At 44.9% G+C, this 26994-nt stretch overlaps 2 protein-coding genes and 1 long non-coding RNA gene across 4 annotated transcripts in view; 2 read left to right on the top strand and 1 right to left on the bottom strand.

The window, feature by feature from the left end:
- The window catches only part of CSNK2A2 (casein kinase 2 alpha 2), a 35726-nt gene extending 30002 nt beyond the window's left edge, over positions 1–5724 (top strand). For both annotated transcript variants that reach the window (XM_018062064.1, XM_018062065.1), the window contains one exon: positions 5282–5724. The gene's annotated coding sequence lies outside the window, so the exon portion shown is untranslated. The remainder of the gene's footprint in view (positions 1–5281) is intronic.
- On the bottom strand, positions 5803–11593 carry LOC108637975. The gene is made up of 3 exons (XR_001919459.1): positions 11290–11593; positions 10223–10356; positions 5803–6277 (listed from the first exon to the last, which is right to left on the bottom strand). It is a non-coding gene; the product is annotated as an uncharacterized LOC108637975 (long non-coding RNA).
- On the top strand, positions 11844–25087 carry CFAP20 (cilia and flagella associated protein 20). Its single transcript, XM_005692038.3, has 6 exons — positions 11844–12191; positions 21784–21863; positions 22551–22662; positions 23281–23469; positions 24057–24167; positions 24661–25087. The coding sequence occupies exons 1-6, from the start codon at positions 12108–12110 to the stop codon at positions 24664–24666; spliced, it is 582 nt and encodes a 193-aa protein (XP_005692095.1). The 5' UTR covers positions 11844–12107; the 3' UTR covers positions 24667–25087.

Below are 26994 nucleotides of genomic sequence, written 5' to 3'. Positions count from 1 at the left end.
TGAAGTCAACAAGCTCTGAATATCTGACTTCCTATCTATTCCACTGTGGTCTGGGTTTCCTTTGGTGAGATTCAGGCTCAAGTTTTAGCAAAATGTCAGCAGTCTGAACTGACACACCAGCCTCATTTATGAAAAGGAGATACTAAAACAGTGACAGTATTCTTTTTTTTCTAAACTCTTTTACAGATTCATGTTTTATGTATTTTTTTCCTTTTTTTTTCTTTTTTAAATGGCATGAGCTCTCTGGGAAATGTACCTCATCCCTGCCGTTTTCTTCTAAGTGTACTCATTTGGGAGCAAACTGCAGTCACTCTCACCAGAGTCCCATTTGATGTCAGGAGGCATTACTTTAAACCTTGTGATGCCTCGGACAGGTCCATCTGTTCCATCAAAAGTGGAATGCTAAGTTGCATAACTTGGAGCTTACTGTAACCTTCGTTGATTTGCCTAACCTTAAAACCTTATTGCTACTTTTTTCATGTAGCTTTTTTCTTTTTCCAGTCTTTTAAGGAAAACTTCATTTCCCAGCACATCCCTGTATGTGCACCTGTTTTAATGCACATCTCTGAAACAAAGATTTTTTGTTCACAACTATGACTAAAGCTGGAAAGTCAGTCTTCAGGGAGGGAGGATAAAAACATCCTATTAGAATTTATTCAGGAAAGACAAATTGGGTGGCAGGGGAGGGAAAGTCCTCCTTTCCTACCCTTTACCCCTTTTTATCCCCATGAGAAACAGTTTCCCTCTATAATCAGGGTAATCTGGATTTTTGAGCTCTGATAGGTATACATGAATGTGTTGGCAAAGAAAAGTCTTTCTCACGTGCAGAAACTGGCATTATGTGGGCAGGGCCACCCATAACCCCAGCGACCAGAGACAGTAACATACAAGGGACTTGGGGAAGGTAGTGGAGCTGCTGGGACAAGTGTCAAAGATTGGGATCCATTGTGCTAGCCTTCATGTTAAGCAAAGAAAGCTGTATTTTGTTTAAGAAGATTTAAAAAATTGGGGCTGATGTTACTCTGGGGACCTGTTATCAGCATGGTTTGCACGCAGCCCCCTGACGCCAGCTGCAGAGCCATGCCACAACTGTGGGGACCTCTCACACTGGGCTAGAGCTCAAGGTGTCTACCACCACATCACACTTTAGGATTTCTTTATTAACTATTTAATAATGCCATACATTTTTATAAGGTTAGATTGATTGTTTGAAAGCATCTGTTTACATTCCATATTCCAATAAACTTGTATTGGTATTGGTAGCAGGTCCTATCTCTAAATGTAGATTCTATTTTTGTCATTTGGTCAGTGGGAACTTAAAATACAAATAAAACAAGATCCCAAAGCCAGGAAATGCATTCAGTTAAGGTTCTCAAACCAGTGCTTCCTGCCTTCGTTGCACATCCTGTATATTAATGTACACATTTGTTCTACCTGAAAATGAGAAACAAGACAGCACTTCTTGGCTGAACCTATATTGATACGGCAGGCAGCAACACTCAAGTGTTTCAGATTGTCAGACACCTTCTGACGTGCCCTTCTAGGCAACACCGAGCTGTTGCTTATTATTTATTAGGGAGATGTGCCGCTGTGTGTCTTTCCTGCCCCACCCATCTCTTTTGTTGCCCATTCCCTTCCCTCACTCTTCTCTTTTTCTTTAAGTCACCTGTCTGGACCAGGCAGGGAGAGCCCGCTGAAGAGTCTTGATGAAGTAGTAACCCTGCTTCTTTTGCTTGAGTCCCCCAGAGGCAATAAAAGCATCCGGAGAAGGGTCAGGTGACTGACTTCTGCCTTTCTCTCCTCGTCATGATGTAGTATGTGCAAACACAGCTCACCTGCCTGTCCTCAGGTTCCGTGGCTACAGCTTGGCAAAGGAGTAATTTTTCCATTTTATGCATACAATTTACTTTTTTGCCACCGCTACTTTTTACCTCTGTTCATGCCTTAGACTTAGAGCATAACTGAGTTTAAAATGCTCACTCCTTTCCAAGGCTAGTCTTGACACCCAACTTGTGGCTGGCAGACTATGACTGGTTCTTTCCCAAACTGAACTGAGTCTAGTCCAGACCTTTCCTCTTTTCCTAGCTCCAAAACCATTTTGTGTGCAGATGGACCTAGCTCCCCTGAGATTTTAGTCTTTTCCTGGATTAGGAAGCAGTCTTGGAAAATTCAAAAGACAGATGATAGAGTGTGTGTGTGTGTGAGTCTAGTCTTATATCTAGACAAAGCTATGGTAGATTCACCCACCCAGTATCCTTTCCAGTTAGCATATTATTTCTTAAATTCATCTCAGTAATTTTCATTAGACATTTTGTTTGCTTCATTACCTTATAACAGGTTAAAAGTGCCTAAGATAAGGATTTACTGTTTCCTAAAGAAAAGCAAAAATAATGTGGGGAACAGGGTAGTGTTACACTGTCATCTCAGGTACTGCCTATGTTCAAGAACATAGACCTGGCGTGGCGAGAACAGAAGGTTCCTGTGCCAAATAACAGATGGGTGTATCAGAGGTTGGTGGCCACAAGTGGGCCTAACTGCAAGGTTTGGCTTCAGCTGAGAAGTCCCGTGGTGAGAGCAGAGCTGATGAAGTGCTAAGGCTTTGATCAGGTTCGCTTGCAGCTCACTCCCCAGGATCCTGTCAGCTGGCCCACCCCTCTCCTGTGCTAGCCAGCGTGGGTGACTGGGCGGGAGCAGTGCACATGGAGTGTGTAATGCAGACCAAGCATTCCCAGTTCTTAGCACTCAGAGGGGTGTCAGTGTCCGTTCCAGGAGGCGTGTGGACATCGGTCCCTCTGCTGGGCCCCCTCACAGGCATTCTTCAGCACACCAGTACTCGTGAGGCTCAAAGCATGTGTATTCCCTTGCAGAGAAGGAAGGTACTCTCCATCTGATTGCTTAGAGGAGACAGAAGAGTTTGTAATCCTTGGGGCAGGGAGAGGGGGTTGTTTAAAGAAGACAGGGAATCCGTTTAAAAATAAAACAGTGCAAAGGTAGACCTTGAGAGGAAGGAACATGACTTTTGAAGGGGGAAAGCAAGGCAGGGCACAGAGTTCAAGTTCTGGAACACGCCCTGAGATGGGCATGCCCCCACGGGTTGGTTCCAGCGGGACCACACGGTGGTGCTCTCGAGGCAGGTGCTGAGTCCCAGAGAGAGCCCGCGGCCGTGGGCCTCCGCCTGCGCCTACTCAGGGAAATGACTTAGCTTCTCCCAGGTGCTGCTGTGATGAGGATGGAAGCAAAATCATTTTGGGACACAAACCATTGGAAGAATTTTTATATATGCATTGAAATGGATCTGAGAGAGCCCCGTCGACAGTCTCCTTTAATGCCAGTTCAGGTTAATGATTCATCTAGAAACCTGTGTTACTGCACAAGCATACACAGGAGAAAGCAACCTGCCCTCCTGCACATGAATAGGAGTGGATAGTAACTGATCAGAGTCAAGGCCATTGAGATGTAAACCCAAAAGCAAAAGCAGGGTCCATATGAGCAGACAAGAAGCCAAAGTTTGTCAGTGAGCTTAATAAATCTATGACTGAGTGACATCTTGCCATTAAAGTAACCCCAGGGTGGGGATGAGGGGAGGGTAGGTGGCGAGGAAACATCTGGCTCAAAACCAGTAATAAATGCTTTGGAGCTATATGGATGTGTCAATGGAAATAACCCCAACCAGGTATTACAGAGGCTGGGGGAAGTGATGGAATGGGATTATACAGGTGATACATACTTTTATGTAGAGACTCAACAATGTGCTGCAAATGTGATACTTAATCCTGAACTGCATGTATTGGGGATTGTTTTTTTTTTTTTTTTTTAAGTTCACTGAATCAATAAATTAACAGTTTTTCACTTGCTGGCTTTTCTTGCTGTAAATGGTGACTAAGAGGTTGGGACAGAAATCTTGACACCCAGTGGAAAGCTTGAAAAAACCTTCCAGAACCACGGAGCCGACTGTCTCCTGTTTGCAGAAAAGCAACACTGCCTGGGTTGTGATCCTTTACTAAGAGTACTTTAGTACACCGTTGACCACCACTTTGTATCACTAGATGACTGATGTGTAATTTCTATGCTGCTGCCCTTTAGAGGAAAGAAAAACATGTGAAATCCTGTTTTCATAAATAAAAATGCTGACAATCAACAGCCTTGCCAAGTGGGACACAAGCCACTGCCATAAGAAGACCTTAAGCTTGTACTTCCTGTCTCTTGGGGGAGAGGAGGAATAACCCTGGAATTGAGAAGATGTGTGGGTGGGCGGTTACAGTTAATCACCTTGGTGTGAAGACTCCTTTAGCAGAAGTGGTGGAACTAGGGTGGTATGGGGACAGTCCTATTTCTTGGTACTTGCTCCTGAATTCAGGTACAACTCAGAACCTGCTGCTTGGGGTTGACTATTTTCGCTGCACAACTTTAACCTTTGTGGCAGTTTTCTGCATTTATGAAAGAAAACCTCCCCAGCCCCATTCCTTACAACTCAGGTAGGCACGTGCTATTGTGTGGCCAGTGGAGTCTTGTTAGTGCCCTTGTTCTCACTGCTCCCTTGGTGGAATTGGACACTTGAAAATCATTTGCTGAAGAGTCATTTCTTTCTTGGCCTATGCACCATGCAGCCTTTCTCAAACACTAAGCAGTTGAACCCTTCCTGTATCCAAAGAAAGTGGGTTATGAGATGATTCTATATGACAGCTTCCCAGGTGCACTGTCCCTGCCATTACTGCTGTGGTACCATTCTGAGATGCTGCTTCTAGAATTCCACTGACATCTCAACCACCCACCCTCTGGTGCTGGACATGGCAAGAGGAACAAGGTTTTTAGGCCATGCCAGACAGCCACTTCCAGGGGAGAGTTAAAAATACTTGAGCTCCCGTTTTGCTCTTTATTCATCTGGGGCCTTTCCCTGTGTAAACAGTCATCTGATTCTTGGTCCAAAGACATCCTGAGTAAACCAGGTCAGTTCTAATGAGGACTCTGGAGCTGGGCTACTGAACTTGCAGCTTGGGCTTGCCCAAGATGGTCAAGAGTGATGCTTCTAGATGAGCATCCTGGACCTGAGAGCAGAGGAGGGGCCAAGACTGCCTCTGTAAGTGGTGATGGGAAAGGGCACTAGTTGAAACCTGAAACCAGTCAGTCCTTACCTGGTTTTCCACACAGTGCCACGTGCAAGTCAGGCTTGTAGACTATTTCCAGCGCTTCCCAGAAGGGAGCCACTTGCCAGTGGAGGCCTCTCTTCACGCCCAGTCAGATTGATTAATGCCGTCTTTCCCCTCCTCCCGTCTCTCCCCAGGTCTGTTGCTGTTCCTCCCACTTTTCCATAAGCAGAACAAGAACCAAATCAAACGTCTTAACGTGTGTAGAGAGATCACGTTCCGTGAGCAGACACAAAACGGTGGCAGGTTTGGCGAGCACGAACTAGACCAACCGAAGGGCAGCCCACCACCGTATATCAAACCTCACTTCCGAATGTAAAAGGTTCTCACGCCTTTGGCTTCCTGTTGACTTCCTCCTGACCCAGAAAGCATGGGAAATGTGAAGGGTATGCGAAATGGTTGTTGGTTACTATTGCTCCCCCGCTCCCTGGTTCGTCCCGTGGCCACCTGTTTTTCCAGCAGACCACGTTAACCAGCCGACCAGACTCCAGTGGGGGCACGGGGCGTATATGGCATGACGGGCGGTTACATATTATAATTTTAAAAGTATATATTATTGAATAAAAGGTTTTAAAAGAAACGTATGGTGAGTTTTCAGTGTGGAAAGGGCCATTAGATGAGACCCCCATGGCCACAGAGGAACAGAGCGAGATAAAAGAGTGTTTGAGCCAGGTTCTAGCCAGAGGGAGGAGGGCAGTTTCCAGGACAGATGAGAAATGAAAGAGGTATGTGAACCCGTCTTGGTGATGGGGCACTGCAGGTGATTCCAGCAAGACATGGCGAGCCAGGAAAGTGGGCCTTGCCTCGAAAGTATTCATCTCCCTAGACATCTCCTTCCAAAGCAGGTGAGTCACCCAGCCGTTCAGGTGACAGGTAGACGTTACCTCTCATGAACTCAGGAAGCTGCCTTAATCCCTGCTTTGCTTTCCACTGTGCATGTTTCAATATTCCATTCCATCCCCAAATCCTATCCACCCTGGCCCCCTACTTCAGAAAAAGCATCTGACCTCGGAGGCTGGTTCAGTTTGTTGTCTCAAGGTGGGGAAGGGGTCAGATCTTGGGTTCAGAGCCTCCTGAGAGAAGAAGCAGCCCATCAAAGGTGAAAGAAAATGGAACAGGAGCTCCAGGCATGTCTGTTCAGGGAGAAAACGAAACCACAGTCAAATTTGATGTGTATCTTTCAGTTTTTTTCTATGCATTTACTAACACTGAAATTACAATGGATTTTATCAGAAAGGTAGATTTCACATTCTTTTTCTGCAACTTGTGCTTTCACTGCTAGCATATATAGATATACCTCCCCCTTTTCGTGGCTGTATATTATTCCATTGTATAATGTACCATAGTTGAAGCAGTCCTTTATGGATAGACTCTTACCAATACTATTGCCAGTATTGCTGCAATGAACAAATTTGCACAATATTTTTACACAATCTGTATGTTTGTGAGATAAAATCTTAAAAAAAAAATTACTGTGCCATATCTTTTTCTTTCTTTTTTTTATTTTAGGAAGGGCATTGTTCAGAAAAAGCAGTCTTCTGTTCCCTTCTCTTACTGGTGTAGGCTGGCATCATGATGCCTTAAGCTATGGAATTCTTGGGCTCTGTCAGGCATGCTCAGGGTCTATGAACTTTCCAGGAACCTACTGGATATTTGAGACTTGAAGAAGGGGTGTTGGCTCTAATATAGAAAGTTGCAAAATAAAAATGAGTGTAACTAAATGTTACTCCAATCCTGTGAACTGAGAATTCAGTATTTGCTTTTAAAAATATTTTTTTCAGGAATTTTCTGGTTGCTCCAGTGGTTTATACTCCAAACTTCCAGTGCAGGGGGAGTGGGTTCAATCCCTGGGCAGGGAACTAAGATCCCACGTGCCTTGCAGTACAGCCAAGAAAAATTTTAAAATGTTATTTTTCTCATGATAATTAATGGTGAGTCACAGACAATCATGAAATCACATAATTTCAGAATCAAATTCTAAAGTTCTTTTCCCAAAAAATTACAAGGAAAAGTTATCTTAAATATGAAAAACTGATACCTTTTAATGTTTGAAATGCTATGGAGAAGACTTCAAAAGTAAGAATGCAGAGAGGTAGTAATGTTTTAAAATATTCCTGGCCAGAGGGGGCTGGGTGGTGGAATGCATGAGCAACTCTTCGCAGAATCTTCTGCAAACTTTAATGTGCATCTCAAATGCATTGTTCTAAGTGCAGAAGCCAGTATCAAAAGGCTGGATAATTCTATTTATATGACATTAAGGAAAAAGAAGCTTTCCTGGTGGCTCGGTGGTAAAGAATCTGCCTGCAATGCAGGAGATGAGGGACACAAAGATTTGATCCCTACGTTGGGAAGTTCCCCTGGAGGAGGGCATGGCAACACACTCCAGTATTCCTGCCTGGAGAATCCTATGGACAGAGGAGCCTCGTGGGACACGACTGATGCGACCTAGCATGCACATAGGCACAGAAGAGGCAAAGCTGTTGGCATGGAGAATGGACCCACAGTTGCCAAGGGTTAAGGTTGGGGGGTTGCGGGGTTGGGGGGCTTGACTGCAAAGGGACAGACAGCATGAGGGAATTTGAGGGCGATGTATCCTAAACATGGTGATGGTTGTATGACTTTGTCAAAACCACACCCAAAAGTGTACTAAAATGTACACTTTTATGTAAGTTTTATAAGTGTATGTAAGTTTTGTAAGTTTTATGTAAGTGTACGTAAGTTTAAAAACAAGTTTTCAAAAATAACAAAAACGTGCAGAGTCCCAACACAGTCCCCTTTGAACTTCTTTCTGAGATTAGCAGGAGCTTCATCTGTCCAGCACTGGCTCTTTTACCAATGTCTTCGGATATAAGCACTGGAGCTAGGATTCAGCGGTCTACCAGTTAAGCACCCCAGTCATTCAGGTGCTCTTCCATCTTTGCTCCCAGCTAAGGGGACTGTCCAGGCACAATTCCTCATCTCGTCTCTATACCTCCCCATTCCCATCAGCAAGGAGGGGTGAAGAACAAACTGCCTTACAGTGTGAGGCAAGTCCCTTGTGTCCTTTACTGGCCAGGTGCTTGGAGTTCTGGTCTTAGACTGACATGAATAGATGCTGTCCACTGGTTTTTCACAAGTAACTAGGGCTTTCGTGCACTAAAAGGGATTTTTACAGTTCCAGGTGGTTTTTTTTTAATATCTTAGTTATTAAATTGTATGATTAAAAGTCTAATTTGTCCTATGTCTTTACAAATCCTGTTACAACTACCGACTGCTTGGTTGTATGTGTAAATCTGAACATTTATTTTGGTTCATCTTTGATCGATGTTCAATTAATTCAAAACTTAATGGGTTAAACCAGCAGTCCCCCAAATTTTTGGCACCAGGAACCAGTTTCATGGAAGACAGTTTTTCCATGGACCAGGGGTTGGGGGAGGGGGTTTGTTGAGGTGGGGGTGAGGGGTGGTTTCAGGATGATTCAAGAGCATTTTTTGTGCACTTTATTTCTAATCTAATGCTACCACTGATCTGACAGGAGGTATCCATACTGGTCTGAGGCCCAGAGGTTGGGGACTTCAGGGTTAAACCATACATGTTACCCACATACTTAATCTAGTTTCCTTAGACAGACTGAAAGTAAACCACATATTTAATCTGTTTGATTTACACAAACACTTCCCATAGTTAATATGAAAGACCTAAAATCTGCTGAAATCTTCCTAAGCATTCAAATACTAACATATCTAAGTCTAAACTCATAGATTTAATCAATCAAAATCTTTTAAACATTGTTTATAAACTTAATTAAACTTGCATAGCATTTTAAAATTATAATTACAGGTCTAGTTTCAAATTCCTTTAAGCATTTCAAATTAAATTTGAAGTGCCAGATCCTCTAATCCTTTAAATGGGTTAACTATTTCAAATATCTTAAACAACAAAACATCACAATAATCAGAAATGTATTCCTCTGTTTGACATGGATTACTGACATTGTGTATTTGATTTACTTCCCATAATCTTGTGAGTATTTTGACACCTATGCCACCAGGTGAGCTATTCTGTCTAAACACAGGACTCTAATTCATTCATGGCCAGAGATTCTGGGCTGGCACAGAATTGGTTGCTGCTTCTGCAGTGGTTCTACCCTCCTGCTCATATTGGGTTGGCCAAAAAGTTCATTTGGGGTTTTCCCATACAAGCTAATGTATGAAAAACCCGAACGAAAATTGTGGCCAATCCTATAGTAATAGTAATGGGATTCTCAAGACCACCTCCTATCTTTTACCTCGTGCAGCTACTTTACTTTCACCTCCTCTGCATCTTTTAATGGCCTGACTAACATCAGTTGAGCTTCTGCATACACCACTTAGATCGGAGTTACTACCAACTGACTCATCCACCTTGCTCTAATCACAATCGTTGACGGAAGCAACATATCAAGATTTTTCATGTATTTAGTCCTTAGCTTTCTTGATGAAGAGAAAACAATCTTGAAGAAATAGGGCTGACCCTTGAACAACTTGGATTTGAACTACAGGGTTCACTTATATGTTGATTTTTTTTCAATAACAAATACTACATGATCCAAAGTTGGTTGGATCTGAGAATGCAGAACTGGGGATATGGAGGAAGCAGTCTATACAGAGGGACAACTATAAGTTACACACAGATTTTTGACTGCTGGAGTGGATTGGTGACCTTAATAACCCCTGTGCTTGTCAAGGGTTGACTGTATAGTGTTTAACGCGTGTTTCTGTGAGAGACATCTGTGATTTAGGTTAAATCTGTTCTACATTACTTTGAAAAGAAGGCAATATCAGAGGTAACCATTTAGCACTAATCCATTCATCCATCCATTCATTATGTATCTGTCATGCTGGTACTGTGGTAGGTGAGGGGATGTGAGCCCAGAAGACACAGTCTGCCCCTGGAAGGAGCTTGCCAAAATCAAGTCTACAATAGGAGCAAACAAACTCACTTATGTCCTCCATATCTTTGATCAAATCATCAAATCATCTTAGCCAAGGCCATAATCATAGTAAACTTTGAACCCCCCACATAAGGAAAAACTGAACAGTTTTCACGTGGATACTCACTGAGAATGAGTAGTTCAGAGAAGCAAGCACTTTCATTTTCTCCATCAGCTTGCTTGATTAATCTTGTTGGGTCCCTTCCAAGGCCCTGGCAGGGGCCTTAGATTATTCAAGTAGTTCATATGATTTTGTAAAATCTGCAAAGGTAAGCAGAAGATTTGAGTCTCATCAAAGCTGGATCAAAACAGAATTTCCTTCCCACCAGAAATAAAGTCAATAATGCAGGTTATATAGTTAGACATATCACATGTTTTTTCTCCTTTTTAAACTTAAAAAAAAAAAAAAAACCAGACTCATGCAAAATGGAATTGATCAATCCCTGTGTTTGGAGGGCACAAATAAGGAGCAAGTACTACTAGTACAAACAGCAGCACATATGTGGGTAAAGTTGCATGTTTTATGAATCCTTCTATCAGTCATGATTAAGACTCAAATATCCTATTCTCTTAATTACAAAATGATATTACAAAGCTGTCTTAAATAGAAGTGGTCAGTGTGTGCATGCTAAGTCACTTTAGTCATGTCTGACTCTTTGAGACCCTATAGATTATAGCCTGCCAGTCTCCTCTGTCCATGGGATACTCCAGGCAAGAATCCTTCTCCAGGGGATCTTCCTGATCCAGACAACTAACTCAAGTCTCCAATGGCCCCTGCATTGCAGGATTCTTCACCCCTGAGGCACCGGAGAAGCCTGATCACAGCAGGCACCACAAAGCCTGGATGCCCCACCTGGTGAGTTCTGAAGACTTTAAATACGGAACAGGATTTGGACTTTACCCAGGGTAACAGGTTAACAGGAGAAGAGAATGTTGTAGGCTGACTGACATGGAGCCTGGAAGGAAAGCTGGAATCAGAGGGACTGGAAGTTCATACACCAGAGGCTCAGTGAATGTTGGTTTCCAACATTTGATGTTTCTTCCACACTTGAAATATCACAGTTTATGTCTTTTTAAAACAGTTCTAAGAATTGATTAAAAAAAAAAAAAAAGCTGTTTTTTCAACTCAACCAACTTTATTTTAATTGCATTAATTTCTGCATTTAATGTTCAGACCTTCTTGTTTCTAATCACCTGTTTAAGGTGGTAACTTTTCCTCAAGGATTGCTTTGACTTCATTCCGCGGGTTATGCTGCATATTCACAGCGACCCGGTCAATAATTAAAGCAATGATGCCCACATGGCGTTTAGCACACTTACTGCGCAATACTGGTTAGCTGCTTTACCCTTATCCTGTACTCGGCCAACAAGCAATTATTTGTTAGTCTCAGGACACCAGGTCCTGCCTTTCCCCACTTTCCTCCGGCTTGTAACTCCTCCTAGCCCCTAGTGGGCGGAACCTGGCCTTCACGCCCTTAGACTCCATCCCCTTCAGGTTCCCTTGACACCACGCAGGTGCTAAGCCATCCTATTATCCTGTATCCTTCCGCTGTCTAAAAGCGGCTCTGGGACACCGGTGGGAAAATAGTCCCTCGGCAAGGGCGTTCTTTTCCCAAGGAGGCGGCACTAGGGCGGGGCTTAAGAGCTAAAGGAACAGGAAGTCCGTGATCCCCGTGGCGGGATTGGGCTCTGCTCTCTGAGGGGGCGGGCTCAGGTGAGCGGAGGGATTCATCTCTGGCGGCGGGAGGCCCGCCGCCTCCATTTAAGGAGGGGAGTGCGGTGCTGGCGGCAGTTGCTGTGGTTTCCGTGTTGGGGTGGTTTGGTTTTCTTGGGAGCGTAGGTTCACGGACTTAGTGTCCCGCGTCCAAGTCCAGCTATCTGTGGCCAGTGATCTGGAGGTCAGGGGCTCAGCTTCCCTTATTTGGACCAGCCAGCCCCCTGTTTTGCCTTCGCCAATTGGTGCCCATATTTAGGTCGGCTTCGGCGAGGCTGAGGAGAAGGCCGCCGGCAAGATGTTCAAAAACACGTTCCAGAGCGGCTTCCTCTCCATCCTCTACAGCATCGGGAGCAAACCCCTGCAGATCTGGGACAAAAAGGTCAGGGACTGAGGGCGGCGGGGGCGCGAGGTCTCGGGGCAGGGTCTGGGGTGGCAGGTAATTGTGACGAGCTAGGGCCTGGGGGAGGCCAGGCGGTCTCTGCTGTGCCCTGGCCCCAGCCTGGGGTGATTGAGGCGCGAGATGAGGGCATCGTGTAAGCAGAGGAGGTGCATGTGGGGTGGGCGTGGCTGGAGTTTAAGTGTCCTACGGCCGTGGTGTGGACCAGTGTGCCTCGCCGCAGACTTGACGGACAGGCGGTTTTTTAGCTTCGATTTCCCCACTTACATGGTGGGGTTGATAGTACCCATCTAACAGCGTGAGAAGCGTCAAGTCACATGAGGTTGCTTTGGGAAAGTGCAGATGAAAGAAACTGCAGTTCACTGATTTCACAAGTATTTACTGATATCCTGTGTTGTGCCAGGCGCGGTGCTGGGCACTGGACACAGAGCCATTGTCCCAGGCTCCCTTACAGAGGTACAGCCAGAACTCGGGTATGTTTGGTTTTCATTCATTTGCTCCCTTCCTGTCACTGATCCCAACGGAGCCGGAATTCAGTGGTCTTTGGCACCTGCTCCACACTCACTGTGACTTGGAGTCTGTGCTCTGCCTTCAGTGACTGATCTCCATCAGGAAAGTTGCAAAATGGTGATAAAGTGTTGTCTAGGTTAACGTGCTCAAAGCCAAGTACAAGCTTCATCGTCTTTATTCAGGCATCCACTGGGTGATGCTTCCACCGACTCGAGGATGGTGACCCTGTCCACATTCTAGAGATGTTGATTAGGGGGCATATGTGCCTAGCAGTCTGTGAGTTGGTTCTCACTTAACTACTGTGCTATTTGCTTTCTTATGCAAATTCTCAGTTTTCTATACTTTTTTTAATATAAGTTAATATAAAGCACTCTTACCATGGAAGACAGGTGACTTAGTACTGCACTCCTCCGGGGAAAATGGAGAGAGGTGGTATGTTGAATGCTGTTTTTATAGAGAAGGATGTGGGGTCATCTAAATAAGCAGTTTACTGGCAATGAGGCCAAGAATCTTGGATTTCATCTCAGAACAAGTTCTTGTTTTCGTCTTCCCACATCCACAGATGAAGGTTTTTCGGCCACAGAGAGACTGAGAACACAAACAGCCTTCTTTCTGCCTGTTGCTGCTACGGAATTCTTCATTCTGAGAGCAGCTTTCTGGGTGGTGTATTCACAGTGTTATTTTTATAAGACAGTTGAAAGATCTGAATGTAACGAGTTTGGCCTTATGCATGTGTGAGAAATCGGACCTTCTTTCACAGTGATTCTGTTCCCAAACTACATCTAATGCTGGGAGTTACTTTTTACACAAGAAAGCGGTTCCTTAATTGCTCTCCTACATTACTGAGTTTGTCAGTTCATGGTTTTGTTCACATTGGATTAAAAAACCTTGTAAACTCTGAAATTGCACCTCTACAAAGAGAGCTCAAAATGAGTGTTCCTGGGAATTTTGTAAGCATGATGGCTTCTCAGATGTTGTGGGGGTTGTTATTTAGTTGCTAAGTCATGTCTGACTCTTTGCAACCCCATGGATTTTACAGGCAAGAATACTGGAGTGGCTTGTGATTTCCTTTTCCAGGAGATCTTCCGGACCCAGGGATTGAACCCAGGTCCCTTTCATTGGATTCCTTACCGCTGAGCCACCTGGCTTGACTTAATTATGGACTGTCCAAAGTCTGGAGAGAGTGAATTGTGTGCCAGTTGAACTTGGGGTTGTAACAAAAGTGTCGGTAGCAGGCAAATGAAATAGAGAATGGGACTTGATGTAGGAGAAGAGGTTTTCAGAGCAGGTCAAAGAACTTAAGTCCAATTCCAGTGTTAGAGAGGCTTCAGCATTTCTATTAAGTGAAACGTCTATCAGAGTTGGCCCGTTTTAACCCTTCTGGGCTTGATCTTTTGTGGTGTGTTTTATTTTTCAAATGCAGTTTTTGACTAGGCAACATGTTTACATACAGAATATAAAAGCAGAGTAACCATAGTGCACTGTGTCCCTTAACAACGCCACTAGAGGTCAGATGGTACCTTAATGACATAAACGTGTGTGAAAATATTGTTAGATCAACTGGCAGGGCTATGTGGAGTAAATTAAGCAGACATTTTGGCAAAGAAAACCTTTAGAGGAATTGTCAGTTTAAGGGAAATTCTTGTAATAGGGAGTTAAATGTTTCTACTCTTTTTATTTAGACTAGATTGAAAAAGTGTTTATCTGTGAATTTTTCCCCTTGGTACAAGGGAAGGAAAGGAAGGAAAGTTGGGGGCCAGATCCATAGGCTTTGGTGTATATGTGTGCCTTTTCTCAGCTATATTACGAAGTCCTCAGACAGTGTTGGGAATCCAGTCCAGAAGGGGAAACGCTGGGAACTGATATACTTAACAAGGATTTATTGAGCAACAGCTAAGTGAGGCATTGTGTAGATTTGGAAAGATACAGTTGGAGAAGACATTTTTCCCACTCCCATGATTCTGAATAAGGCAGACTCATAAGGAATGAAGGAATGATTGTCCACACTTACCTAGAAATGACCGTGCCCTCTGCCAGTAGGTGCATTTTGGCTATAAGCGCCTGTTTTTAGTTATTACATATTTTGATTTCACAAAACTTTACTATTCTCCTTCTTGAATTTATATAGAGAGAGTTTCTGTCATTTGTTTACAGCGAAGAACAGTCTTGGAAAAATTAGGTTTGGCTCTGTGTCTTGTGAATGTGAGGAGTGAATGCCATAGTCATAGTAATAGTGAATTTGCAAATTCATTTTGTGGTGTGGCTACATTTACAATATCTGTGTTTATCTGACGCACTGAAGTTAGCCCTTCCCCCATGTCATCCTTCAACTCTCAGCTTAAACATTGTTTCAGTGGGAAGTTAAGTGATGTCTCCTGTGTGCTCCTGTGGTGTTCCGTATCACACCGTATGGCAGTTGCCTATTTATTGTATGTCTTCCGCTAGACTACAGGTTCCTTAAGGGGAAGACTAGTATCTTACCTGGAAACCCCAGTGCTAGGTGTCGTCAGACACCTTGAATTTGCGTCCTAGCTATGGCATCATGTCCTGTGCTGTGTAACCTTGAGCAAGTACTTCACTCAGTTCTCTCATCTTGTAATAATGCCACCTGCTTCTCCTGGCTACAATGATTAAATGAAGAGGTATATAAATGCTTAGCAACAGTCAGGGCATACAGTATTAAATAAAGCAGGGAACCGAGGCATTTGCTCAAGAGTAAAGGTATAGTTTATAACTGCGCCCAATATTCAGATACCTAGAATAGGAAGTCCAGTAAATTCAGACTTCTGAAATTAGGGTAATTTAGTCATTGTGCCATGGCTTTCCCAGTCCAAAACCTTCACATGGCTCTCAGGACACATAGCCTGTGGGCTGGTACCTGCTTAACTAGTTCCCCAGGCTCACCTCCCCATCTAGCAGTGACTTACTATTGAGCTGAAAGAAGTCTGTTCTCTCTCAGCTTCAGGCTTTTGCACTTGCTGGCCCCTCTGCTGGGACCCACTTCTTCTTTTCCGCCTTTATTAGTCTTAGGTCACAGCTCAAAGGCATTTCCTCAGGTTAGGTTAATTTATATCCACTTCTATTTCCTTTTCATCAAACTTGAAATTAGTTTCTCAAGATCTGTATTCCTGGCTGGATGGTAAGCTTCCTGATAGAGACCTTTGTAGTTTTTCAAACCAAGAGTTTAGGAGAAATTAGGGGCTTTCCCAGTGGCTCAGCAGTAAAGAACTCACCTGCAATGCAGGAGACGAAGGTTTGATCCCTGAGTTGGGAAGATCCCCTGGAGGAGGGCATGGCAGCCCACTCTAGTATTCTTGCTGGGAAAATCCCGCTGACAGGGACAAAGGAGCCTGGGAGACTGCAGTCCCTGGGGTTACAAAGAGCCAGACACTACTGAAGTGACTGAGCACACACACACTGATGGCTTAGGAGGTAAAGAATCCACCTGCAGTGCAGGAGACACAGGTTCGATCCCTGGGTTGGGAAGATCACCTGGAGGAGCAAATGGCAGCCCACTCCAGTATTCTTGCCGGGAAAATCCCACGGACAAAGGAACCTGGTGGGCTACAATCCAAAAAGTCACAAAGAGTCAGACAGGACTGAGTGACTAAACACAAACACATACACGGGGATTTCTTAATAATCCCTTAACTTCTGGGATCAGCAAATACTACATTATTAAAGGGCTCTTTATGTTTAATGTAAACATTACTTCTGATTTGTAAAGAAAATACCGGGAGATTCCATTCCCACTTAGACCGGTGTAAAACATATAACTTTCAGGCTTTACTGGCAATATCCTTAAAGTCTGCTACATGAGATTGATAATTCATACAAGCGTCTCTGTCTTTCTTTCATCTTGTCTTTTTCTCAGCTGCTGCTGATCCTCCACATTCCCAGAGTATTAGAACCATAGTTTTTGTGGTTGTTGCTGGAGGATATTAGATTCCCATTCAGTTCCTAATTTTTAAAATGAATGAAGGCTCTTTGCAGAAAAAAAAAAGTTCCCACACCCTAGTTTTTAATTAGCAAACCTTGTTAGTACATGTTAAATTAATGCGGTTTCCAGTAGTAGACTTAAGAGCATTTGGATATGAAAGTACTAGCACTTTTTTTTTTTTTCCCCAGATTATCCCCGGGTCAGTCTGAGGATGTTCTTCATTATTCCAAATGATAGCTTTTACTGTAACTGGGCAAAGGCCTGGGTTTTACACTTGCCCTTCCACGGCATTGTTAGGAAGAGACTGGTTATGGTACACAGAATCATCTTTACTTTAAAAGGCTGCTTGTAAATGCAGAGTTGCCTGTCTGCTGTTTGGTTAGTTCCTGTTAAGTGCCACAAAGGGAGAGAAGCCTTTGACCCGCTGGCGCCTGCAAGGCCCAGGCCTTGAGACCGCTATGCCCAGCTCTCCCCACAGAGGTCTCCCTCTGCCTGTTTTCTGACCTAGAGCCCAGCCCCTAGCTCAGGGTGGAAACTTTCCCGCTGAAATGGACAGCTCTAAAGGCTTAATGTAAATTGGAACGTGTCATTAAGACTAGGGTGCCAGATGGCCCGAGGGCTCAGCTGTCTGCCACGGTAAGTGGGTGGAGCCAGTGAAGAGGAAAGGGGAGTAGGGAGTGGACGCAGCGACTGTTATATCTAAAGCAGCATTGGACAGCCTCCTCCCCGTCCCAGCAGTATTTTCCCCGCCTCAGCTTGACCCTCCTCCCTGGGGCTTACATTGGGAAAGAAAAAAAATCAGTGTTCTTTATTAGTTGCCCCAGCAACCATGGAAAGCCTGGGAGAGTGATTGCAAAAAAGGGCTTGAAGGCTCCCTTTTGCTGTCTGCAGAGGTTGAGACCCATTCTGATTGCTAATTTGCTAGTAGCCTGGGGTTCTGAAGCTTCTAAAGTACTTCCAGCTCATGGGTGGGGGTGGGAGAGGGGGTGGGAGGGGAGGTGTTCATAAAATTGAAAAATGTAAGATTGGCTTTATTTATTATTATTATTATTTTGGAGGAATGAAACACTCATAAGTCACACTGCAGGAACATGTCATGAAATAAAAAGAATTAGCAAGTCAGAGGGCTTTCCCGGTGGCTCAGTGGTAAAGAATCCACTGGCAATGCAGGAGATGCAGGTTGGATCCCTGGGTCAGGAAGATCCCCTGGAGGAGGTAATGGCAACCCACTCCAGTGTTCTTGCCTGGAGAATCCCATGGACAGAGGAGCCTCGTGGGCTGTGGGTCCATGGGGTCGCACAGAGTCGGACATGGCTGAAGCAACTGAGCACACACAGCAATTCAGAAACAAAAGACACTCTAATTTAGATGAAGGAAGTAAAATAAAACCTACTTTCACCACAAGCAATAAATGCCGCCTCATTCGTTTTATCTTCATTTCACAGCGAGGCCTGCCTGGTGGCCTCTGAACTGGAAGGAGGTAAGGAAAGGAAGTTGATGCTTTCTGAGGCCATGTGTCTTATTATCCATGTTTGTCAGAAGCTGTACTGAGGAGGGGGTTGCTTCCTGGAAGACCTTGACAAGCTAAGGCAGTGACAGGCAGATTGCCAGGGAGGTTGGGAGGCCTTGCCCCAAACTGACGACCTCTGTTTCTCCTTTGATCCTAGTTTGAGAGCCTAGAAAAAGGTTTTGGGAGGTTTCCTACTCTTTAACTGCTCATATCTGGTTAATTGCACCCATCCCCACTCCACTCTTTTCTTCCAGTGAATTTGTATCTATAGTGCTTAAAACTTAATGAAGAAGAAAAATCATAATTCACTAAGAAATTAACTCAGTTTGATTTTAAAGCTCTGGCACCTTGTGATGTGACTGTACCTGTGCTTTTCTTTGAGGATTGAGCTTTGCTCTTGGGCAAGCTCTATTTAGACTCTTCTCACCACTGGGCAGGTTAAAACTCTAGAGAGACTGGTGGGTATTCCTTCAAAAAAACTACCTTTTTCTCCTCTGGGTTTTTGAGTTTTTATGGGCTGCATTAATTAATTTTGTAAGAATTAAGTTTGTGAGTGTGGATGTTGATGTGAAAGAAATTCCCCTTAAGAAGCTCTGACAGTCCAGCGTTAATTTGCCTCTGGGCCAGAAGTCTGTAAGAATACACAAAGTCTGTTTTGGCTTTTAGTCTCTTGGCTTCTGCTTGCAGTATAAGGCATTGTTTTCTTCTGTAAAGACCTGAGTGGTCACTGAGTGGTTACTGGAGTGAAGTCCTATGCTGTAAACTTTGAGATGGGCAGAAGGCAAGTTTCCTAACATTTCCTCCCTGTGTAATCTGGCTGAGTTTTCTGGAGCCGAGGGAGGCTTCCTGTCCACTGTGATCTGAGAGACCATCCAGGATGTAAGATCTGAGGTCATGCTGCTTTTTTTTTTTTCTTCTTTTAATTTGGCTGTGCCAGGTCTTATTTGCAACACCAGGGACCTTTCATTGTGGCATGCGAACTCTTGGTTGGGAGTTCACATGTGAGATCTAGTTCCCTGATAGGGGATCGAACCCAGGCGGCCTACATTGGGAGTTCTGACTCCTAACCACTGGACCACAGAGAAGTCCAGGAGGTCATATGTTTAAACAATGTTGGATAAATTGCAACATGTTGCCTTTTAGCAATAGTAGTTTCTGGACCCTAATTGCTTAATTCTTTGTTTTTAACCACCTGTTTGGTTTGTTGCATTCTGTACCTTTTTAAGAAAGAATGAAGTTATTCTTCAGAGAATAATTAGTGGTGTGTTATAAAATTAGTGGGGCACTGTCAGCTCTTATCAATGTGACTACATCATATTATATGGAAAAATTTCTGGATGAATTCCTCCTTTACCAACGAGTCAGCCTGATTTTCCACAGCAGCTGTGGGCTAGCAAATAGAGGAGGAATATTGCCACTTTGGGAGCATTTATATGGGGAATGAGGTGGGCAGTGTTGGCATGTGCTACACAGATCCAAGTCTTTGTGCTCTTAATCTCCTCTGGAAAGAGGCCCGGAATTCAAAGCAGGAGGGCATTGGATGTTGCCAGCTTTGTTTGAGAAGCACTTCAATGTGGTGTCTGTGACTTGAGAATCCAGAAATGCTGCCTTGGCAGAGACCCGGGGCCCATGCACCCAGCATTCCGTTTCTGACAGTGGGTCCCGAAGGATGATTTGTGGGAAGGCATTCTTGATGCTGGCAACTGCACTGTCTTTGCGATATACCCTGGGATCTCTGGCCTCCCATAATAGTCCATGGTGGATATGTCATCCAGGAATTTTTTAAAAACCCTCCTTGAATCTCTTCAGATGTGCCAACTCTTAGCATGACAAATTCCAGAAGTCAGCAAATATTTGAATGCTTAGTTTATGCCTAGCAGAGTACTAAGCATTGTAGAACATACAGTGTTTCATATTCTTTCCTTACCATTGAGCTTATACTTTTTGGAGGCAACAAGACTCAGTAACATCTTGCAGAAAAAGATGGGCAGTAATACCCGATGTCACCTGGGGAATACCAAGCACACCACAAGTTCACACAAACTGAGCTCACAGAGACTGAGGTCTCAAGACAGAATGCCGTGTTACCAATAGTCCATGTTGAACAGTGTAACTGTCAGTCAGTGCGGTGTTCTCTCCCTTACGCTAGTCTAATGGCGAGCCACGTGATAAGCCATTGACTGTGAGTGCAGGCAGCCATTTTCCCTCTACCCATTAAGAGACCATGTGCTTACCTTTCTGGGCATGCAGTTCTAGCCCTGCTTGATCTTTTTCATGTGTTAGTTAATACATTCAGCCCAAAGAGGCCAGACCCATCTCAGTAGTGCCTTCGTGTGTCTCTGTTTTGTCCATATAAAGTGCTTGAATGTAATACTTGAAGATAATTGTGCTTTCCTAAATAATTTTTGAGAGGAGGAGTCCATACCGATAATTGATTCCTCTCCATCATGTACCCCTACATATGCCACCAACCATGCAAAACAACATAGGGTGAAGTGCAAAATTACGTAGTCTGGGCTGCATGAGCCACAGAAACAAATCAGAAGAGAGGTCAGCGTAGGCTGAAAATGCTAAAGAAGGCCTCTGCGTGTGGCTCAGATGGGACTTGAGTTCATACTTGAAAAAGTAGAAACTTAGGGAAAAGCAGATAGGGAAGTGTGAAGTCAGCGTAAACCTCGGGGGATAATATGTTCTCTTTTGGGTGCCACCCTCCCTGTCAGTGACACTCAGCATTTGACCTTTCTGGCCAAAGAACCATCTGTGTGAGGCAGAATCGGGCAGGGGAAAGCCTGGCTGCTGCTCCTGCCTTCCTTCCTTAGGGCTTGCCATCTGCACTCCCTGCCTCTCAGTGTCTACATCTGTCAAGTGGAAACACCACCAGTGACCTTGTGATTTTTTTTTCTCATTTATTTGTTTGTTTACTCTCTTGGCTGCTCTGGGTCCTCACTGCTGCTTTCGGGCTTTCTGTGGCTGCAGCGAGTGGGAGCTAGTCTTCCTTGCGTGGATGGGCTTCCCACTGTGGTGGCTTCTCTTGTTGTGGAGCACAGGCTCTAGGTGCGTGGACTTCGGTAGTTGCAGCACGTGGGCTCAGCTGTTGCAGCTTCTGGGCTGTAGAGCCACAGGCTCATGGTTGCAGCTCATGGGCTTAGCTGCTCCACATCACGTGGAATCTTCCCAGACCAAGGATCAAACCTGTGTCCCCTGCATTGGCAGGCAGAGTCATATACCAGGGAAGTCTGACCTTGTGACTTTTATTGTTGGTCTTGTTAGGACTGAGATTGCTGTTAATGTTAGGAATGTTCCTAGTGCTTAGCAGATACTTGGTAAACATTACCTATATTGAAATTGAATTGATTTCTTTGGGAAGAAATTGGTCCTGATTTATAGATGGCCGGGTTATCTGCAGTTCCTGTGGTGGTTGATTGGGCCCTGTCTAGAGGTAATTGCATGGCTTATTTACATAGAAGCTTCAACATATCATGTCACAAACTTCTGTGTTAATGCCTTTTGGGCTACTGTAGTTTTCTTTAAATAGTTGCATTCAGCCTTCGAAATCTTAACAAAATTTTTGCCAAATATTTCAGTACTCAACGGTTTAATTTTCTCCCTTGTAGGTACGGAATGGCCACATCAAAAGAATCACCGATAATGACATCCAGTCCCTGGTGCTAGAGATTGAAGGAACAAATGTCAGGTAGGTTGCCAATCCGTTCTCCCAGAGACGTTGTATGCGCAGAGGCAGCACATCACAGAGGCTGATAGCAGAGACTGCAGAGCGAGACTGCCCAGTGTGAATCCCGCTCTGCTGCTTAGGGCTCACCCTGGGCAAGTTACTTTATCCCTCAGGCTTCAGTTTCCTCATCTGTAAAATAGGAATAAGAACAAGGCATCTTCCTTAGAGAATTATTGTGAAGGTTAAATAAGTGAATATATATAAAACCTGCTTAGCACATAGTAAGGGCTGTGTACGTCTTAGTTAATATTTAACCCCAGTGTGTTTGAGGGGAGGTGAGGGTGTTACAGGAATCACCCAGTGGGTGGTCAGTGTAGTTTTCAGTGTTACAGTGGTCTTAGTTTTGGTTTTCTATCACTTAATAGTTTCTTACAACACAATTAGATCTTTTCTCACTGGAAGAACTTCATCCGATCTGCTGGCCTGGCTTCTGCTTTTCAGATACTTTCTAGTTGATGTCTAGTGCTGTGTTAAACTTTTGGTTCAGAGTCTGGCACTTTTTTTAGAAGCATTAGCTCAAGGGTTGAGGGATCTTTGGATCTTTTAGATCTGCCTCCCAGCTTACCTTCTTGGGCTGAGTGTTACTGCTGTGCATATCACAAAGGAAGAGGCTGGTGGTGTGTTTATTGGCGTTTCCTCTTTCTACAGCACCACGTATATCACATGTCCTGCAGACCCAAAGAAAACGCTGGGAATTAAACTTCCCTTCCTTGTCATGATCATCAAAAACCTGAAGAAGTATTTTACCTTTGAAGTACAGGTAAGCATTTGCGTGTGAATCTGTACACTCTCAGCTGTACCAGAGAGGTGGCTGGTCAATTTACGGGAAAAAAGTGACCATAGGAAAGTGTCTTTATCCTTTTGAATGTACTCCTTTCTGCCTCTGCTGTACACTTGATTCTGCCGTTACTATTATGACATAATTCCAGTATTAGTAATCCGAGTTTCATGCCAGGTTTTACAAGAAGCAGTAAAGCATCCAGAAAATCTAATCAATAGCTCTCAGATTTCAAAGCTTGAGGACTGGAAGAATATCTATCTGGGAAGTTACTATTTAATATTAGGCTGGCTATGGTTGGTCTCTATTCTAGCATTTTTAATTTTTCAAAGGGAAGAATGTTTATGGAATCATGCTATGGCCTGAGGGCCTGATGCATGTGTCGTATGTCATAAGCAGCTGATGTTGTCCTGGCAACAGACAAGATAAACTCACTGTTTCCTGGCCATCTGCATGCAGGGTGACCCATGTGGGTCTGTTTATTCTCCCTTGGGTCTCAGCCTTGGGAAACCAGGCTGTGGGAGTTTCAGGTCCTGGTTTTACCAAGGTTGTTTGCTCCAAGATGGAATTACTGTGATTCTTCCTCTCCATATTTTGTAGGTACTAGATGATAAGAATGTGCGTCGGCGGTTTCGGGCAAGCAACTACCAGAGCACCACCCGGGTCAAGCCCTTCATCTGTACCATGCCCATGCGGCTGGACGACGGCTGGAACCAGATTCAGTTCAACCTGTCAGACTTCACTCGGCGGGCCTATGGCACAAATTACATTGAGACCCTCAGGGTGCAGGTGCTGGCTCCTTTTCCAGAGGGAGCCCCAGATGGGAGAGGGGGCTGCGCTCTGTTTGCTCCTGGCTTGTGGCAGAACTCTGTGGCTTTCTGGCTAGAGTTTCCAAGTCACCGTCCAGGGGGCTTTCTCCTCAGAGGCTCAGGACCTATTCAGGCATCTGCTCAGTAATAGTAGGGAGTGTGGGGGTGATGTAGACACTAAGTTGTGTCCAGCTCTTGCAACCCTATGGACTGTAGCCCACCAAGCTGCTCTGTCCACAGGATTCTCCAGGCAACAGTACTAGAATGGGTTGTCATGCCCTCCTTCAGGGGATTTTCCTGACCAGAGATCCAACTCGCATTGCCTGCATTGCAGGCAAATTCTTTACCGCTGAGCCGCCAGGGAAGCCTCCTGGTGGAGAATACAACAAGCAACATCTCCCTCTTGTCAGAATCTCCGCCTAAGCCAAGCTGAGGAGATGCCAAAGAGATGACGCTAGTGACAGCGCCATGCAGGGTGAGGGGCTAGAGGAGAGTCAGGAGAAAAAGGAAGACAGTGATAATTTGCCTCTTACTTTGAGAGACTTATTTTAAGTCTTGCATCCACAGATCCATGCAAACTGTCGCATCCGACGGGTTTACTTCTCAGACAGACTCTACTCAGAAGACGAACTGCCAGCAGAGTTCAAACTGTATCTCCCAGTTCAGAACAAGGCAAAGGTGAGCCGGCTTTCCTGAGAGGAAGGCCAGATAGTGAGTTGGAGAAGCTGTGTCCCCGGAAAGGGCTCTGTTCCACAAGGTCAGGTGCAGAGCCTTTCTCTGTTGACATAGAGTATGGAGGGCCTCTGCATCAGAAGATCTTAGGTCTGCCACCAGTAGGGAGTCAGGAATAATCCCATGAGCTGCTGCCTCACCGCCATGAAGTGACCCTGCCCCTCTGAGGGGCATCCTGCTCCTTCCTGCTCCCAGGCCTTCCCTGCAGAATATCTTCCATCTGAACCTCTTCATCAGCCCCAATTATTATCAGCCGACCCCTCCCCTCTGGCACGATGACGGGTGCTTCTGGGCCTGCCCACTGCTGACACGTATGCACCGCCCCATGGGCCAGCATGCCCTTGAGTGTCCCTCGGGGTAGGGGTCACTGCCGTTGACCATCTGTTTTCTAATAACTTAAACTGATGCATTTGTTCTTTTTTTTTTCCTTTCCCTTCAGCAATAACTGGAATGCAGCTCAAGGGATAGACCCTGGATAAGACTCTTAGTTTAAAAAGGAAACTATCTGGAGGACAACGCAAAAAAACAGATATTTATATTAGTTCACTGTGCTGTGGTTCTTTTACCTACCGCCTGGCATCCCTTGTCGTGGACGCCAGTGACTATGCCATGCATTGTAAGTACAGTGGGGGATAAGCCGTCCTTTGATATGTGAATGCTGGAGTGTATCTCGCTGCCTGCCTTGATGTGTGGGGAGGTGGATTTACCACGAACTTACAGAATTAAAGATGGTCCCATAAGGCAGTTTCAGACCAATATTTCTTCCTACGGTTTGTTCTTTCTTTTATATGTTATCTAAATATATGTATATGCTGTGTAGCGCTCATAATCTGGAAATGAATAAAATGTTATATTCTTGGTTTGTAGGTTTGTTCTTGGTTTGTGTGTGTGTGTTTTTTTTTTTTTCAATTGGTGACATTTCTCTTTCTTTATGGTATGAAAATAGAACTCTTTGCAAAGAACATCCCGTACATTCATGCGGTGAAGTAGCTTGCAGTAAGCACTGAAAGAATAGGACATCTATAGATTCTGATTTGGAACAACTCCCAAGATAAACTAAATGGGAAGAAACATGAATAACATATCACTTAGAATCATTTATTCTTGGGGGGCAGGTCTCAAGTGGAGCTTTAGACAAAATGGCATATATTCCAGATCGCTGTTAAACCCTTTGGGAAGGTGTCACGGTGAAGCCTCACTTGCCCTTGGGTGACCATCAGCACGTCTACTATTCCTCAGCATTGGAACGGATCACTGCCTCCTTGTTTGAGCTCCAGATGAAGTAATTGCCTTGAGTTTAGGAACTTAGAGGAAAAGTGTTTTTCAAACACTGGACTCACTTGAAAGAACTGAAATCTTAACACCACTCTCCCAGCTCCCAGTTACTCTAGGGCATGTGCTTGGGGCTAGTGAAATGACCCTGCCACAGATAGTTAAGTTTACAAAAGTTGACCACTTAACACTACCATATGTAATATTTCTGGAGGGAAAATAATTCGGGGGCGGAGAAGAGCCTGTATAACTACACCTGCAAGATCTCATAGGATGCATGAGAACTGTGCAGTGATCACTGCTGGAGAGAATGGTGCTATCGCTTATATACTTTTTTGTGTGTTCAATACTATAAAACATTTTCTTTAAGGTAGTATTTAGTAATAAAATTTCAAAGTCAAAAAACAACAAAAGGCCACCCTGGATATCGTGCTCTCACCGACCTTCCCCCAGATTTGGCTTCATCCCTCAGGATAAGACTGGAATTGTGGGCATTTTTACTTTGATTAGAAGTGAAAAAAAAAACAACGCAGGGCTGAATTGGTCACTACCGTGGCTGCCCCTGAGAAGTTAAGTGTCAAGGAGCCCTGCTGTCCCACGTCCTTATCCTCCAGTGTGCACTCTGGGTAAGCGTGGCTGAGACTCAGGATGAGGGCTGCAGGCGAGGGTGCCCTGCTGCTGCCTCAGACACTGAGTTCTTGTTTCTTCTCATGGTTGTCGGGGGCCCTGACACTGAGGTGGGCTCAGCCAAGATGACTTTGCCTTCCTCATCTGCTAACCGGATGGAGCCACCTTCGCCACGGTCGCGCTCCATGGAGAGTCCCCATGGCTCTGGCACAGAGCACCCGTTGGCCCAGGTGACAGCCTGCTCTCTCAGGGCCACCCCCAGTCACATCTGAACATTGACTCTGCTTCTCCATCCTTAAACACCCAGGGGTGCCCGTGCTTAGACTCCGTGTGTCTGTCCTGAGCCTTCTGGGTTGCAGAGGGATCCTCAGAAACGGGTGGGGGTGGGGCGCTCTGGGACGTCAACAGAGTTTCTTGTCTCTGCCTGCTGTGTGGCGAAATCTCCCCTCCAATCTGGAGTCTACTGTGGGATGAAAGCTGCTTTTGTGGAGGCGAGAAAACCCGGTCAACTCATCTCTGCGGTGCTGGGACATCGGCGGAGTGCTCCTGGAAGTCCGGAGAAACACAATAACGCACTCTCCTCCACATAGAGCCCCTTTCTCCCCCAGGCCCTTGTCAGACTAAGTACGGGGATTACCTCACCACCCTCTTCAGGGTGGAAGGCGGCAGCTGTTGACTTCGCAGATGCTTCATATATCCATCCTAGAGGAAGTGAGGGGGTGTGGAGGGTGATGGGCTGTATTATCTAAGCTGGACCCCGGCCAACGTGAACTGTGGCACCAGCGACGGCCCCTGCCCCTGCAGTCTCCAGCTCCCTAGGAAGATGACGACAGCTAATTATGGGGCCAAGGGAAGGAGGAAGGAAGGAACAGGC

Source organism: Capra hircus, chromosome 18 (genome assembly GCF_001704415.2).
Source record: "Capra hircus breed San Clemente chromosome 18, ASM170441v1, whole genome shotgun sequence".
NCBI lineage: Eukaryota > Metazoa > Chordata > Mammalia > Artiodactyla > Bovidae > Capra > Capra hircus.
This window is presented reverse-complemented; position numbering and strand designations above follow the sequence as displayed.